This window comes from Coregonus clupeaformis, chromosome 5, assembly GCF_020615455.1.
Source record: "Coregonus clupeaformis isolate EN_2021a chromosome 5, ASM2061545v1, whole genome shotgun sequence".
NCBI classification, from domain to species: domain Eukaryota; kingdom Metazoa; phylum Chordata; class Actinopteri; order Salmoniformes; family Salmonidae; genus Coregonus; species Coregonus clupeaformis.
The window spans coordinates 8,215,248-8,233,447 of NC_059196.1; the positions used below are offsets into that span (position 1 = coordinate 8,215,248).

Genomic DNA, 18,200 nt, shown 5'->3' on the forward strand with positions numbered 1-18,200 from the left:
TTTGTGTGTGTGTGTGTGTATGCGTGTGTGTGTGTTTGTGAGCGTGTGTGTACACATGCGTGTGTGTACACGCGTGTGTGTCTGCACTGTGCAGGTTGCCTGGCTGTGGCTCACTGTAAAGTGCATTCCTGATTCAAAGGGACATTTTTCCAATCGCGCAGTGCTGCTGCTAATATTATGTTTGTCGTTGGGCGCAAGGTTGATTTATCATGCTTCCTCTCCTCCTGACATTCAGATTCACTTTGATTGGCGGGTGGATAACAGGAACCCCCCCTCCTACTCTCCATACACACACACACACACACACATACGCACCCACAAACACACAACACATTCTGTAAACGCACATACACAAATTCACATACAGTACGCACACACAAACTCACTCAAACTCACATACAGTACACACACACTCGCTCAGACTCACCCACATCCAGCACACACACACACACCCACATCCACATCCACACACACACACTAGGGATGTGCGGATTGACTCATAACCCGCAGTTCCCGTGGTTATATCCGCGGGGCAGGCGGGTTTAGGGTCATGAAATATTGTGTGAGTGGCGGTCGGGTTGAATTAAGCAAAAACAATGCATTCAAAGTCCATAAATGTATAATTCTTGTGCAATTCATATCTATAGGCTACATTGAGGTTTTTCTTTCATTATTTTTATCTGGTGTTAGTGCATAAGCCTAAGCTTTAGGGCCAACTGTACGCGCGTCAAGAACACGCCAAATGCTTTTGTGCAGAAAGAGTAAACTTCGATCCACTGAGGCAAAAAGGACAATGTCAGAGTTTAATTCAATAAGAGAAAAGCTGTGAAATGGAGAGTTGAAGATTAAGAGAAGGGAGGGCCTGAATAGTAGCCTAATGCTTGGGAAAGATGTTATGTGTGATGATTGTGAGGTTCTATACAAATTCGACAGTCACAAGACGGGGACTTCAAATATGGCACGTTCAGATGGCCTAACTGAAATCTGGACACTGACTGTAGGCCTATAACTTCTCACAAAGCCTTATATAATATTAACTCCTACAGAATTAAGAAGTTCTTGCAGTAAAATGAAACAACAAATGTACATTTATTTCAGCATCTTGAGAGAATGAATGTACGGTTAGGGACCGTCTGTAAAGGTGCTATCTTTATCAGCATCATAAAAGCTGATAGTATTTCAACCACATAAAATAGGCTATGCATCCAAGCCTAACTGAAATCTTATCAGAAACATGTTGGGTCGTTTTCACAGCTTTTAATTCCCTTAAACCGGTCAAACTGATTTTGCCCAGAAAATCGTTCACCATTTTTATTTTTATTTTTTTTGACATTTTCTCCCCGGCCCCTCTTTGCTGCGAGAGAGATGCAGAGATTAAAGAACAAACTTTACCAATGTCAACTTCGATCAAAGCTTTCATTCTATCGATGTATGACATTATTTCTGGTGAGCAAGGATTTGTTTAGTCTTCTAGGGTAGGGGAGTCAAACTCATTCCATGGAGGGCCTAGTGTCTGCTGGTTTTTGTTTTTTCCTTTCAATTAAGACCTAGACAACCAGGTGTGGGGAGTTCCTAACTAATTAGTTACATTAATTCATCAATCAAGTACAAGGTAGGAGCTAAAACCCGCAGACACTCGGCCCTCCGTGGAATGAGTTTGACTTGTGTTCTAGGGAAACAAGTAATGACAGAAAATAAGCTGCATTTTTCTAATAATAGACAAGTTGACTAACAAATAGCCTACTAAAATGTCGGAAATTATCATCAGAAAGATAGGCCTATCTAAAGAAGGCTTAAAAAAAATAGTTGTTGTATTTGCAGGTTAGGGTCGGGTGCGGGCCTCAGATTTTCCCTTTATCACATATAGTAGGGCGGATGGGTTATTAGCAATTGCGGGTGAACAAAGAGCTGACCCGCGCATCACTAACACACACACACCCCTACCCACACATCCATAACATGTTGAGGAGTGGGTAATACACAGAAGCTGACTTGTTTTGCATCTCTATTTCACAGTCAGATCAGTGCTTCTCTCCTTTTCTATCCCTGTTTTCCATTTTGGTTTTGATACTATTATTTTTTGTTGTGTCAGCAGACCAGAGGTTCTGTTTGCATTTCCTGGGGGTTCTTCGAGTGGAGTCTGTAGTGTGCAAATGAGCTCTTCCTCCAAGCTACTCCCTCGCTCCCTTGCTCCATCCACTCCTCTATCTAAATTTCAGTCATTTAGCAGACTCTCTTATCCAGAGCGACTTACAGTTAGTGAGTGCATACATTTTTCATACTGGCCCCCCGTGGGAAACAAACCCGCAACCCTGCCGTTGCAAGCGCCATGCTCTACCAACTGAGCTACAGGAGGGCCTGTCTATTCCCTCCGTCCACTCCATTGTTTGCGTTGATTTCCTCCAGTCCCTTCTCTCATTAACTTATCTGTGGTGCATCCCAATGGCACCCTATTCCCTATGTAGTGCACTACTTTTTACCAGAGCCCTATGGGATCCCCTACGGGCCCTGGGACACAGACCATGTCATATAGCCTAGCTGTAGGTGCTCGGGTGATGTAGGTGATGTGAATGGGGTGTTAGAGGGGGTGTAGAGAGCCCTGTTGGTGGTGGTGGGAAATCGTCACAGTGATTGAGAGCGAAAGAGAGCGAGAGAGAGAGAGCTCAGCTTCTCAGGGGGAAGCCTTTTTCGTTATCTCTCCCCTCTCCCTCCCTCCCCCTCTCTCTCCCTTTCTACCTGCACTTCGGTTTCCTGGAAAATAAGCCTTCTGTGGAGATGAGGAAAAGCGATGGATGGTGTTCCCATCTGATTAGTTAGTCAGTGTAGATCAGTCTAAAAATCCTTCCCCTCCCTCTCCCCCTCCCCCTCCTTACACCACTACCTCCACCACTACCACTATCACTACCAGCAGTAGTGTCCTAAAAGGCACCCTATTCCCTATTTAGTGCACTACTTTGGGGCCCTGGTCAAAAGTAGTGCGCTACATAGGGAATAGGGTGCCATTTGGGATGCGGCTTTAGTAGTAGTAAAACCCCTGCTTCTGGGTTGAAAGGGGAGCGAGCACCTGATGGACCAGTGAACTTACAAACGAGAGGGAAATGCAGAGGAGACTAGTGGGGTGTGAGGGGGGAAAGGGTTGTTCCCCCTGGAATGGACTTCTCTAAGGGGGTGGGGGCTGGAGGGGGGTAGAGGTGTGTGTGTGAGGCACACAGGCAGGCAGGGAGGCATAGCCCACCCTCCCATCCCCCTGTCTGTCTGCCCTCGGTGGGCGCGGCGCTCTAAAGCGGAGCCCCTTCTCCTCACACGGGGGTGTTTGATTTCGATATTCAGGCCTGAGTAATTAATCACAGAGGAGCAGGATGAGCGTTGTTTGGTTTGATTGAGAGGCCTGGGGCTGAAGGGGAGAGGGAAAGAAAGCGAGAGCGCTGGTGCTCAGGGGTGGAGGGATGTGATGGAGGATAGGTGGAGGATGCTGGGGTAAGAGGGCTAGAGTTGGGTGTTTTTGTAGAGGGTTGGAGTAGGAGTGTGTGTGTGTGTGTGTGGGGGTCTATGCCTCTGAGCCCTGCTCTAAGGAAGATTTTCTCTGCCAGTGAGTAACTGTCTCATTTCTGCTTAATAACGTTAACCTCCAACCTCACACACAAAACATATTTTCCTGTGTGTCTCACTCTAATACGTGCGTACACATACATCTTTCTCCCTCAGACATGCATTGTGTCTTTCTTTTAATGCTTGTGTCAAATAACACAGTTGTATGAAGCCATTCAAGGTAAGTGTCTTCCTCGCCGGTAAACCAGAATAAGAACAGACTGATTTGAATCCCCACTCTCATATACCTAGAATCCACTTCCTCTACTTACTACACCGTTAAAAACATGTCATATCCAACGCTGTTTATTGTTCGCCATAATTAAATGCTTAAGAGAAATTGATGCGCCGAGGCACAACATTTGAGTGGGCCGCCGCATCTCTCTCAGGCAATTCATCAGCGATGTTGACTCGGTTCCTTCTTCACTCAGGCCATTTCCCCCAATAATGAAGATGTTAGCGGAGATTAAAAAAGATAGTGCCGAGTATGGCAGGGCTATCAATATGGCCTGTAAATTAATTACGAATCTGTTGCAGCGCATCATTTATTTCAAAGCATTAGCGTCTCCGATGAGCCATTGGGCTTTATTGCTATCTTACTAGTTGATGAGTGAGCGGTGTAAAATTGAGTCTCCAATAACATTACACTTAATGAGTTTAAACTTTTCCAAAACAGAGAGGAGAGAGAGAGAAGGGGAGAGGAGAACACTGCACTAGAGAACTAATATGAAATGAATGTGGGTGTACCGTGTTTGTTTGTGAGTCCATACAGTATGTGGAAATAGAGCGAACAGGTCTTTGTGTGACTGCATATGGATGGACTAGGGGTGTGTTTATGTGTGTGTATGTGTTCGCGCTCGCGTGTTAGTGTGTGTACACACACACAGATGCAGGCCATAAGTTCTGCCCTCTCCCTGTGACTCCTCGTCTGCTGTCTTTGTTTAGTAATTGCCGTAGGCAAAACGGCCGTCACACTCGTACAACGGCTACTTAACTCAACAGCCACAGTCTGAAATGGCTGTCGTTCTGCCTCTATAGTACAATGACTTAGCTCCAAATGGCCGCTAACTTCCCTCCAAGTTACCACCTCCCTTCCATCACTGCTAGCCCCTGAGTGAGACCGACGGGGGGGTAAGTGAGAAAGTGAGACAGATAAGAGAAGTGGAAAAAAGAGTGAAAGAAGTGAGACAGTGAAGAGTGATTTATTTTCTGTTTCTGCTTGTTTGTCTTCCCCCTCCAGCCCTTTACTTGGTTCTCTCCCTGTTTCTGTTTCTCTCTCTCTCTCTCTCGTCCTCCCTCCTTCTCTTCTCTCTTGCTCTCTCTCTTCCTCCGTCTCTCCAGTATACCGCTCGGGGCGATAGCACAAAATCAAACTGTTTATCCATCTCTCATCTCCGCGCTGCCTCCAGGGGATCCTGCCCCCACAAACAATGAAAGTCAGGCCTCACAACGGAGCCAGATCCTATTTAATTACATCAATAAGGAGCGCTACTGGAAAAACATTAGTACAACCTAAGTACAACCTTACCTCGCCACTGTTATATACCCAATACACTGGTAATGTACACTCGTAAACAACAGCATACGGATATACGGCATATAAGTAGATACATGGGAATATCTGTCAGCGTATAGAGATCATTATTAGAGGTATATTTCGTTGTCTGTTAGGGACTCCAGTTTATCGTTGCCTTCCTGCCAATTCTGTGACGGGGACTTTGATTCAATTAGGCCATAATAAAACAAAGTGTTGGGGACGGCAGAAGTCTTTCACTTCAGTTACACTTCATTCCGTCTTGGCTGGAAGGGCCGAGGTGATGAGATGAGGGGATGAGAATCGCGGGCTCTGTTGAAATCCAATTGTGATTATATGTGTAATTGCAGCTCGGGGGCCCTTTGGGGCCCAAAGAACTATGTAGCGACGCCGGGTCTATGTTTCATTCAAATTATCATCGAGGAACGGAGAGAGAGAAACTGAGAGAGAGAATTATACAGAAAAATGCCATGCAGGCCCCGTCTGCTGCATCCAATCCCGTCCTCCTCCTCTCCTTTGGCTGGATTAGCCGCAGCTCGTTAGCGTGCTAAAATGTAATAATGCAAACATCAGGTCGAATTGGGCCGGTTCCATTATCAGCCTACAAGATGGATGGTGTACATGGAGCGCCACACAAGGTGGCCAGAGGGGCGAGGGGGCTGCAATTTAGATTCAATAAACTAGCAAACCAAGAGGCCCACCCAGATCTGATTTATCTCTTACACTACGGCCAGTCGCTGTTTCTGAGCTGATTTCTTATTACTGCTCCGAGAGAACAATTCATTGTGATAATGTGCAGGGCAAAAGCAAGGCCTGGGTGGCCCCCGAGACAGTAAGAAACCAGATCGGGGAGATAGGTTAATAGGTTTAAGAGGAACGATAAGCCATTACATCTAAGGCCTGAGTTCAGTTATTAAATTCAAGAGTGAGATATTAAACATAAAATAGTTAGGTGGGTTATTCAACGTAAGACTAAGCTAGCTAGGTCTCTATATTAAAAGTGAGAGAGGTTATCGTGTTAAGGGGTTTATCGGGTTAGGGAACAATGGAGAAAGCACTCCTCCTTGATACAGATACACTGCTCAGCGACGTGTGCTGGTTATGTTGTTGCTACGTTAGATAAAGAAATGTGCTATTTGCTCTGCTCATGAGGGTCTCTCTCTCTCTCTCCTTTCCAGCCAAAACCGATGAGGTGCTGAAAGCCAAGGAGAGGAAGGACGAGGAGGCCAAGAAGATGAAGTTGGAAGGTGAGCCTGGTCAATGTCATCAGATTAGTAGTGGAGGTGGTACTATAGGTGGACTGTGTAGCATGATGTACTACAGTACCCATAATGCTCTGTGTAATATCAATATATACTGGTGGTGTGTAGCTGAGTGGTGGTGACGGATAGACGGGCAGGTAGACAGGCGGATGGGCAAGCAGACAAACAGGCAGATAGGCTGGCAGACAGACAGGCAGAAAGACAGACGGACGGACAGACAGACCGGCACACAACCAGACAGACAGACCAGCAAGCAATTGGCCAACTTCTGTAGTCGTGACTTACAGTGCCTTTAGAAAGTATTCACACCCCTTGACTTTTTCCAAATGTTGTTGTTACAAAGTGAGATTAAAATTGATTGAATTGTCTTTTTTTTTTTTTTACAAACGAGCTACTGAAGATACTCTGTAATGTCAAAGTAGAAGAAACATTCTAAAATGTGTAAAAGCAGCCACCACTATGCTTGGAAATATGGAGAGGTACTCAGTGGTACTCAGTATTTAATCCCCTGAGTCAAAACATGTTAGAATCACCTTTGGCAGTGATTACAGCTGTGAGCCTTTCCAGGTAAGTCTCTAAGGGCTTTCCACACCTGGATTGTGCAACAATTGCCCATTTATTATTTTCAAATGTATTCTGATCATTGCTAAACCATTTTCAAGTCTTGCCATATATTTTCAAGCAGATTTAAGTCAAAACTGTAACTCGGCCACTTGGAACATTCACTGCCTTCTTGGTAAGCAACTCCAATGTAGATTTGGCCTTGTGTTTTAGGTTATTGTCCTGCTGAAAGGTGAATTCATCTCCCAGTGTCTGGTGGAAAGCAGACTGAACCAGGTTTTCCTCTAGGATTTTGCCTGTGCTTAGCTCCATTCTGTTTATTTTTTATCCTGAAAAACTCCCCAATCCTTAACGATTACAAGCATACCCATAACATGATGCAGCCACCACTGGTACTCAGTAATGTATTGGATTTGCCCCAAACATAACACTTTGTATTCAGGACAAAAAGTGAATTGCTTTGCCACATTCTTTCCAGTATTACTTTAGTGCCTTGTTGCAAACAGGATGCATGTTTTAAAATATTTGTATTCTGTACAAGCTTCCTTCTTTTCACTCTGTCAATTAGTTTAGTATTGTGGAGTAACTACAATGTTGTTGATACATCCTCAGTTTTCACCTACCACAGCCATTAAACTCTGTAACTGTTTTAAAATCACCATTGGCCTCATGGCGAAACCCTGAGCGGTTTCCTTGAACGGTTTCCTGAACTTATTTAGACTTGCCATAACAAAGGGGTTGAATACTTATTGACTCAAGACATTTAAGCTTTTCATTTTTAATTAATTTGTAAAAATGTCTAAAAACAAAATTCCACTTTGGGGTATTGTTTGTAGGCCATTGACAGAAAATCTCAATGTAATACATTTTAAATTAAGGCTGTAACACAACAAAATGTGGAAAAAATCAAGTGGTGTGAATACTTTCTGAATGCACCGTATAACTATATGAAGGCTACAAATAAGATTTGCCATAAATTTGTGATCGGAACCTGTTTAGGAAAACAACCTAAACTCAGAAATTGTTGATGTTTACATTGGACATGGTTAAACACTACAGCTCCCCCTTTTCACAGCGTAGATCACGAGCTGTTGTGACAGCTGAAATATACTATACATACACACACATACATTAGTAGATATGGATAGTAAAAAAGTGCTAGCTGGCACAGGCAATACATTTGGAATGTCAACCTGTACCTCCTTCCTCGATTTCTCCCCTTCTTACACACAGCATGTGTCCCAAATGGCACCTTATTCACCATGTAGTGCACTACTGCAAGGGGGTCCGCTGCCAGATCTCATTATATATACAACATATATATATATTATATATTTGTATTATGAATATAACTAATAACAACAGATTAAATACATTTTGGCCAAGGGATCGTGGAATAAGTATACAGTTTGAAATACAATACAACGTAATATTATTAATCTACAATATATGTTCTTAACCCTGGGCTACATAGGGCTGGGAGGCTCACAGGGATCCACAGTACTCTACCAATTATACATTTTTCAACTCAGTGCTTCTTGCATTCCCCAATTATTATTATTTTATTTTATTTTCTATACTGTACATAAATGCACTGTAATTTAAACTTTCAAATTGCTACGTTTTCTCACAGAATTGCAGGATATTATCTTTAATGCTGCAACAACAAAAAATCTCTCTGCCCCGTAACATAATGTATATAATTACAGAAAATTAGCTTGAAAACTGCAACATTTTCTCTCCGATGTGAAGAGACAGGCCTTTAAAATGTTCCTTCCCAGCGCCTGAGACTTGATTTGTCCGGCCATGCATTGTATTCTATTTTTGTCTCACTCAAGTTGTGTTCTGATTATGAGGGGGTCACGGATGAATTTGCTATCACAAGATGTCCCCGGCCCAAAAAAGTTTGAGAACCCCTGACATAGTGAATAGAGTGCCATTTGCTTTATGGAGCAACAAAAAGTGCTAGCGGTAATAAAAGGCTTCAGATGGGATAATGAAATGAAGTCCTTTCCTGGTGTTGGCCTGAAATGAATGAGAAAATGTCAGGGTGGTGATGGCTTCGTGTGTGCGGACGTACAGTGAGGGAAAAAAGTATTTGATCCCCTGCTGATTTTGTACGTTTGCCCACTGACAAAGAAATGATCAGTCTATAATTTTAATGGTAGATTTATTTGAACAGTGAGAGACAGAATAACAACAACATAATCCAGAAAAACGCATGTCAAAAATTTGATAAATTGATTTGCATTTTAATGAGGGAAATAAGTATTTGACCCCCTCTCAATCAGAAAGATTTCTGGCTCCCAGGTGTCTTTTATACAGGTAACGAGCTGAGATTAGGAGCACACTCTTAAAGGGAGTGCTCCTAATCTCAGTTTGTTACCTGTATAAAAGACACCTGTCCACAGAAGCAAACAATCAATCAGATTCCAAACTCTCCACCATGGCCAAGACCAAAGAGCTCTCCAAGGATGTCAGGGACAAGATTGTAGACCTACACATGGCTGGAATGGGCTACAAGACCATCGCCAAGAAGCTTGGTGAGAAGGTGACAACAGTTGGTGCGATTATTCGCAAATGGAAGAAACACAAAATAACTGTCAATCTCCCTCGGCCTGGGGCTCCATGCAAGATCTCACCTCGTGGAGTTGCAATGATCATGAGAACGGTGAGGAATCAGCCCAGAACTACACGGGAGGATCTTGTCAATGACCTCAAGGCAGCTGGGACCATAGTCACCAAGAAAACAATTGGTAACACACTACGCCGTGAAGGACTGAAATCCTGCAGCGCCCGCAAGGTCCCCCTGCTCAAGAAAGCACATATACATGCCCGTCTGAAGTTTGCCAATGAACATCGGAATGATTCAGAGGAGAACTGGGTGAAAGTGTTGTGGTCAGATGAGACCAAAATCGAGCTCTTTGGCATCAACTCAACTCGACGTGTTTGGAGGAGGAGGAATGCTGCCTATGACCCCAAGAACACCATCCCCACAGTCAAACGTGGAGGTGGAAACATTATGCTTTGGGGGTGTTTTTCTGCTAAGGGGACAGGACAACCTCACCGCATCAAAGGGACGATGGACGGGGCCATGTACGGTCAAATCTTGGGTGAGAACCTCTTTCCCTCAGCCAGGGCATTGAAAATGGGTCATGGATGGGTATTCCAGCATGACAATGACCCAAAACACACGGTCAAGGCAACAAAGGAGTGGCTCAAGAAGAAGCACATTAAGGTCCTAGAGTGGCCTAGCCAGTCTCCAGACCTTAATCCCATAGAAAATCTGTGGAGGGAGCTGAAGGTTCGAGTTGCCAAACGTCAGCCTCGAAACCTTAACGACTTGGAGAAGATCTGCAAAGAGGAGTGGGACAAAATCCCTCCTGAGATGTGTGCAAACCTGTTGGCCAACTACAAGAAACGTCTGACCTCTGTGATTGCCAACAAGGGTTTTGCCACCAAGTACTAAGTCATGTTTTGCAGAGGGGTCAAATACTTATTTCCCTCATTAAAATGCAAATCAATGTATAACATTTTTGACATGCGTTTTTCTGGATTTTTTTGTTTTTATTCTGTCTCTCACTGTTCAAATAAATAATAAATAATAATAAATAATTGGTCATTTAGCAGACGCTCTTATCCAGAGCGACTTACAGGAGCAATTAGGGTTAAGTGCCTTGCTCAAGGGCACATCGACAGATTTTTCACCTAGTCGGCTCGGGGATTAGAACCAGCGACCTTTCGGTTACTGGCACAACGCTCTTAACCACTAAGCTACCTGCCGCCTACCATTAAGCTACTAATAAACCTACCATTAAAATTATAGACTGATCATTTCTTTGTCAGTGGGCAAACTTACAAAATCAGCAGGGGATCAAATACTTTTTCCCCTCACTGTAGCTAGCATTGAATTCATTCAATTTCGCACATACCTACCTCTACCATTTCTTTCAGAAACAAGGCATTTCGAGGCATTACACCACACACACATACTGAAAACGTCCAGATTGCTGAAGATGTTCGGTGTCATTATTGTCGAGTTGTGGTACATGACATGTTACCAATGTCTTTACTTGGCTATGTGTTGCACCATATCCCTTCTGGAGAGTAATTCAAGGGATTTGGTAGCAGTAACACACAGTGGGAAACTGTGCATGACCTTTAAAGTTTGGTGACCTTTTAGCCAAATGAAAGCCCAGCCATCAGAAATTAATTAGCCCTGCAAACCTACTCTGGTCTTTCCTCCGTTGGCAGTGAGGACATAAATTCAATCGCTCTCTGTTTCACCCTCATTTTTTGGTCTGTAATTCTCTCATTCTATTTTTCATTTCTGTTGCTGCTCTGTCCCTCTCCTCCCTCTCTCTCCGTCTCTCGCTCTTTCTCCCCCTCTCTCTTTCTCTCAGTGGAGACATTGGCAAAGTGTTGAGTAAGTGTGTGGCTCCAGGCTACGGTGCCAAGCTCCCAGTCAAGTAGGTTTCTTAAGCAGAGTTCACGCTGTAATCTCGCCTTTTTTGGAATCAATTGACTCCTTCCCCCCAGCTCAAAGCCACTTCATTCCTCAAACTGTTCCTGTTTTATCAAGTAACGTGCTGTGCCTGCATAGCGCTGCGAGGCTAGGTTTTTTATTCCTGGTCCTCTTTGGGAGAGTGGACCGAAATAGTTGGGTGCAAAATGGCTCATCAAAGCGCCAAAGTGCCCTCGTCGACCCAACAGCTGCTTTGGCTCTGACCTCGAAGACAGAGAGCTGGCGTTACACGATTGGCCCCGCCTACTGGCGCCCGGCACCCCGCTTCTCAATGGGCCAATAAACGGAGGCGGTGGGCCCGGCGCTTATTAAACCCTGGTCACCAGGGTCTCCCATGCACTCCCGCAGGGGCTCCTACAGATCAGCCCCGACAAGAAAGTTACCGCTTGAACCGCTAAGAAGAACAAAATGAAACCAAACGAGAGAAGGAGGACGAGAAGACGAGAACAGCCACCTACACTCCACTTCACAAATAGATTTACAAGTCCGACGGTAGTGCTACTAATCGAAACTGTTCTCGATTCATGTGGATGCTGTGATATGCACACTATTGTTATACCGCGGTACACACTGGCTGCCCCTGAGCAAAGTGGGTTTTATGAAGAGTGCATCCACATCTATACTTGGCCCCATGGTCATAATTTAACAAAGTGTTCTCAACTTGAAAGGGCTGTTACTTTTTCGTCTCCCTCGTATGTCGAAGGGAAAATACTATAGTTGGATAATGAAACTTGGGAAGAGAGAACCATCTGCTGTATGTATTGCTGCCCTGACTGTTGGTTTTAGCTGAGGAGTGTGATGCTACACACTAACACCAGGGTTCAGGCCAATGTGGTGTGAGGTCAAGACTGACTCTATGTCAGTTGCTGTCTGTGGCCCCAGCTGTAGAAGGGTGGCTGTGGTCCTCAACCCAGTGCTCACACACTCCAAAAAGTGAATGTATGTTTCATAATGAGAGAGAGAGAGAGAGAGAGAGAGAGAGAGAGAGAGAGAGAGAGAGAGAGAGAGAGAGAGAGAGAGAGAGAGAGAGAGAGAGAGAGAGAGAGAGAGAGAGAGAGAGAGAGAGAGAGAGAGAGAGAGAGAGAGAGAGAGAGAGAGAGAGAGAGAGAGAGAGAGAGAGAGAGAGAGAGAGAGAGAGAGAGAGAGAGAGAGAGAGAGAGAGAGAGAGAGATCGATCTAGCCCTCCTGGGTAATGATTTGAAAAGGTGCAGATGAATCAGGTGTAGCGTGTGTATGTGTGTTAAGAGGAGCCAGTGACAGAGGCTATACCATCATGCAGTCAATATGGAAATGAGTGTCAAATGCTTAATACCCTCAGCCATTCCCACACACAGCCATGCCACTTCAAAGCCAATACGCCCAGAAGGCTGTCATCTTGTGTATGACTACAGGATGTTGTAAAGGGTTATTTTCCTGCGGTTTATATAGCATATGCTGATTGATGGCGGTAAGGAATGAAGGTATTTAGGTATTTAAGTCATATGCACCTCTCTCTGTCCCCATCACCCCAAACCGCTGGCAGATTGGAAGATCATATATTTTAATGAGACATGTAATAACTTTTTAACCCATATCATTAGGAGGAATATATACTACTGGCTTGCTCTTTTGGCATTAAAACAAAATAACTGTTTCTTTAATTATGCCTTGTCACGGGTTGGGGTGTACCTGTCTGTGTGTGTCTGTGTTCTGGAATTAGATGGTGATTAAATATTCAGAAGGTTGCTCCCCCTCTCCCCGACCCTGCAGCCATTAACACCTCATCACCATTTAAGTAGCTCTGTTGTCAATCACCACCTCCATCCTAAAGAGGCAAATGAAAGGACTGCATCTCTGGCCTTGCTGAGTAGAACAGAAAAAAAGCATAGCAAGGGAGGGAGTGGGAGAGAAAATGGCCAAACCAACAGAGATGTATTTTCTTTCCCCTTCTCCTGGAGAGGCGGAGAACATAGGACCTGCGTGGAGAAGCTGGCCTACATTTCGTGTTCTACACATAGCTGTAATTAGAGTGCTGGTTAGTGGTTAGCCTTTTCAGTGTCTCTGGTAGTAGGCCTATCTATCTGCATTCACTTGCAATGTTTGAATTAATATTTTGTTGGAGAAGTGAGCCGGTGTGATTATGCCCCATTTAATAATGTGTAATACCCCAATTTGTTCGCTAGCCTACCATTTTTATTACACCGCACGTAAAAATGGGCGTGCATACGGGCCACATGCGCTATCATGCCTTATAATAAATGATGGGCTCCATATTCTTATTAAAAATAATAAATAGGCTGCGGATAACAAGCTCTCCTAATCTTTATGTGCCTCAATTTGTATCTTTGGTGGTAATAAAAAAAAATGGAAATGAGAGGAAAGTGAGAGGACATTGGACGCTTTAATGTAATCTGCCTGCAAATTAAATTATTTGACCTCGAAAGCCTAACAATACAAACTCCTACCTGACCGCTGTTAAATATTTGGCACGCGCCCTGTCATGAATACAAATGGCGCGCAAATTACAATCTACAGGCGTCTGACCCCTGTATCACACCCGGGGAGCGCGGGGCTCGTGCTGCTTTAAATGTTTTAATTACCGGGCCGGCAGGAGGATCCTGCAGCAGCATTTGAAGGACAAGCAGAGATATTCAGCACCTGGTAAACATCGGTGTTCCTGTGTCGATTATCTCCCTGCATGAAGTCTAATGTGGGAGATGCGCTAATGATGAGACAAGGTGAATGACGTCAACGAATTGTCATGCACTTGTCATTAGGCCTTATGCCATTTTGCTACTGTAGGCTATCCATTGTGGCTTTCTTTTCCTATGAGGCTCTTCTTCCCATCATATCGAGGGTATCTCCTGGATGCTCTGAGTAAGCCTCCTGCATTTCTATTGTGCGCTCTGACAGAAGATCATTCACAGTGATTTTGATGTAAAATAAAATCTGCTTTGTATTGACCTGCTATCGATCCTGGGGTGGACTCATCACTTGTCGTTGAGCCGTAGTGCTTTGCGATGGATCAACTTGTGTTATTATGTTCACTATCAGTACAATAATGTCTTAAACATGTTGAGGAATATTGCACTGACAGTTCATACTTGGAGAGAGACGCCAATAAATGACGCATTTATAGGCTACAGTAGATGTAAATGTTGTAAATGCTGGCATTACAGAAACAAAGTGCTTTACAATATCGTCGTCCATGTAGGACTATTAGCCAGTGGTGTAAAGTACTTAAGTAAAAATACTTTAAAAGTACTACCAGTATGAAAAATATATGCACTCACTAACTGTAAGTCGCTCTGGATAAGAGTGTAACTGTAAGTCGCTCTGGCTAAGAGCGTCTGCTAAATGACTAAAATGTCAAATGTACTTAAGTAGTTTTTTTGAGTATCTGTACTTTACTTTACTATTTGTATTTTTGACACCTTTTACTTTTACTTCACTACATTCCTAAAGAAAATAATTTACGTTTTACTCCATACATTTTCCCTGACACCCAAAAGTACTCGTTACATGTTTAATGCTTAGCAGGACAGGAGAAGATCCAATTCATGCGCTTATCAAAGGAATATCCCTGGACATCCCTACTGCCTCTGATCTGGCGGACTCACTAAACACACATGCTTTGTTTGTAAGTTATGTCTGAGTGTTGGAGTGTGCCCCTGGCTTCCCATAAATAAATTTAAAAAAACAAGAAATGGCACCATCTGGTTTGATTAATATAAGGAATTTGAAATGATTTGTACTTTTACTTTTACTTTTGATACTTTAAGTATATTTTAGCAATTACATTTCCTTTTGATACTTAAGTATATTTAAAACCAAATACTTTTAGACTTTTACTCAAGTAGTATTTTACTGGGTGACTTTCACTTTTACTTGAGTCATTTTCTATTAATGTAGCTTTACTTTTACTAAAGTATGACAATTGGGTACTTTTTCCACCACTGCTATTAGCCTGCTTATTCCACCGATATTTTTTCTCCTAAATTATGTTTGATTTGGAGTTGAATTGGTGACCACAAGACCAGTCAATGTCCTTCTTTCTTTTCTTCCCCCTCTCCCCATTCAGATTTGCTGTTAGGCTATCCCCCATTGAAATGATTAGTTATGCCTGGCTTGTAAGCAGTGAATCAGTGTTATGGACCCTGGGGAAATAAATTTGGCAGAAAATCAGTGTGAGATTTAATTATCACGCGAGAACTTTTCGCTCAGCTGGCCCAGTGAACCCCAAAACTCCCGCGCTGCTGCAGCCAATTGTGAACGGACGCCAGCCTTCGCCTTCCAATTTGTTCCCGCGCACGGTGATAAGCCAAGCAATTACTGCTTTATTGATTTTTCATCACCGCAAATTTAAAGTAGATTTTTTTCCCTCTTTGAAAAGCCATGGTGTGGGTAATTAAGTGAGGAACCCCCCTCCCCCACCTCCATCCCTCCCTCTGCCGTTCAGGGGAGAAGTGGAGCTGCGTGGCAAATTCTAATAACTCCGGGTCGACCCCTGTTGTTGTCGGATAATGTGATGCCACTGCTCGGCTCTCTCACTATGGGACACCAGGGGACGCGACCAAACCAAACGTCAGTGCATGGAGAGGTATCTACCGAAATGTTTAACTTGCCCAGTGAATGAAAAAATTAAACAGTCCCGTGTAGCTCAGTTGGTAGAGCATGGCGCTTGCAACGCCAGGGTTGTGGGTTCGATTCTCACGGGGGGCCAGTATGAAAAAAAAAAATGTATGCACTAACTGTTAGTGGCTCTGGATAAGAGTGTCTGCTAAATGACTAAAATGTAAAATGTAATTACCTGTAGTATCCTATTAGCCCACATTATGCAGGTGTTGCAGGTGCCTCTGCTGTGCACACCACAGGTCAAGTGGACAGATGATTGACAGAACCCTTTCACCCGTGTTGATCACTAATCGTTTTATGGGTCACCCTTATCAATTACCCCGCTGTCTGTGGAGTGATGTACTGTACCTTCAAATGTCACCAAAACCACAGGAAAACATATTGATGTTGATACCGCGTTTGTCACTGTTTTATAAATGTATTCGACATTGTTGCTATTATTCAGACATTGAAAGTTAAATAATCTCAATTAAAAAATCTGATTCATATAAAATGTATATAACAATAATCAGATTGTCATTGGTATTAATTGCTGCCCAGTAAAAGTCTACAAGTCCATTATATTTCATAAGAATTTGAAATAATTGGCTAGTTCTCCCTTGTAATTAAGGTCTTCTGACCTCTTGGAAAAATAATTTAACCTAAGCATGCCCTTGATTGTGATCTGAATGCGGTTTCATCTGACTTCAGAAAGTATTCATACCCCTTGACATATTCCACATGTTGTTGTGTTACAGCCTGAATTCTAAATGGATTAAATTGATTTTTTCTCACCCATCTACACACAATACCCCATAATGACAAAGTGAAAACATGTTTTTAGAAATGTTAGCAAATTTATTGAAAATGAAATACAGAAATATCTCATTTACCTAAGTATTCACACTCCTGAGTCAATGCACGTTACAATCACCTTTGGCGGCGATTACAGTGGTGAGTCTTTCTGGGTCAGTCTCTAAGAGCGCTGCACACCTGGATTGTACAATATTTACCCATTATTCTTTTGAACATTCTTCAAGCTCTATCAAGTTGGTTGTTGATCATTGCTAGACAGCCATTTTCAAGTCTTGCCATTGGGGCAGCAGGTAGCTTAGTGGTTAAGAGCGTTGTGCCAGTAACCGAAAGGTTGCTGGTTCTAATCCCTGAGCCGACTAGGTGAAAAATCTGTCCATGTGCCCTTGAGCAAGGCACTTAACCCTAATTGCTCCTGTAAGTCACTCTGGATAAGAGCGTCTGCTAAATGACTAAAAATGTTTAAAAAAATAGATTTCCAAGCCCATTTATGTCAAAACTGTTAACTAGGCCACTCAGGAACATTAAATGTCGTCTTGTTAAGCAACTCCAGTGTATATTTGGCCTTGTGTTTTAGGTACTTGTCCTGCTGAAAGGTGAATTTGTCTCCCAGTGTCTGTTGGAAAGCTGACTGAACCAGGTTTTCCTCTAGGATTTTGCCTGTGCTTAGCTCTATTTCGTTTCTTTTTTTTAAAACTCCCTAGTCCTTGCCGATGACAAGCATACCCATACCCATAACATGATGCAGCCAACACCATGCTTGAAAAATGAAGAGTGGTACTCGGTGATGTGTTGTGTTGGATTTGCCCAAAAGATTTTTATTTTTATTTTTATTTAGGACATAAAGTTAATATCTTTGCCAAATTTGTTGCAGTTTTACTTTAGTGCATTATTGCAAACTCTGTCATTTAGGTTAGTGTTGTGGAGTACCCTGATGAAGACAGCTTGTCTGTCGAAATGTTGGTTATTAGGATATTAAATTGTTGCATCTGAGCTCCTAGAGTGTGCAGCTCTCCTTTTCTTTTTCTAGTATTGTGGAGTAACTACAATATTGTTGCTCCATCCTCAGTTTTCTCCTATCACAGCCATTAAACTCTGTAACTGTTTTAAAGTCATCATTGGCCTCATGGTGAAATCCCAGAGCGGTTTCCTTCGTCTCCAGCAACTGAGTTAGGAAGGACGCCTGTGTCTTTGTAGTGACTGGGTGTATTGATACACCATCCAAAGTGTAATTAATAACTTCACCATGCTCAAATGTCTGCTTTTAAAAATGTTGACCCATCTACCAATAGATATCCTTCTTTGCGAGGCATTGGAAAACCTC

The 18,200-nt window shown here is 43.2% G+C and overlaps 1 protein-coding gene across 1 annotated transcript in view; it reads left to right on the forward strand.

The window, feature by feature from the left end:
- rsrc1 (arginine/serine-rich coiled-coil 1) overlaps nucleotides 1-18,200 on the forward strand; it is a 185,189-nt gene that overhangs the window by 150,239 nt on the left and 16,750 nt on the right. The window contains exon 7 of the mRNA XM_041873836.2: nucleotides 6,301-6,369. Within this exon, the coding sequence (XP_041729770.2) occupies nucleotides 6,301-6,369 (69 nt within the window). The remainder of the gene's footprint in view (nucleotides 1-6,300; nucleotides 6,370-18,200) is intronic.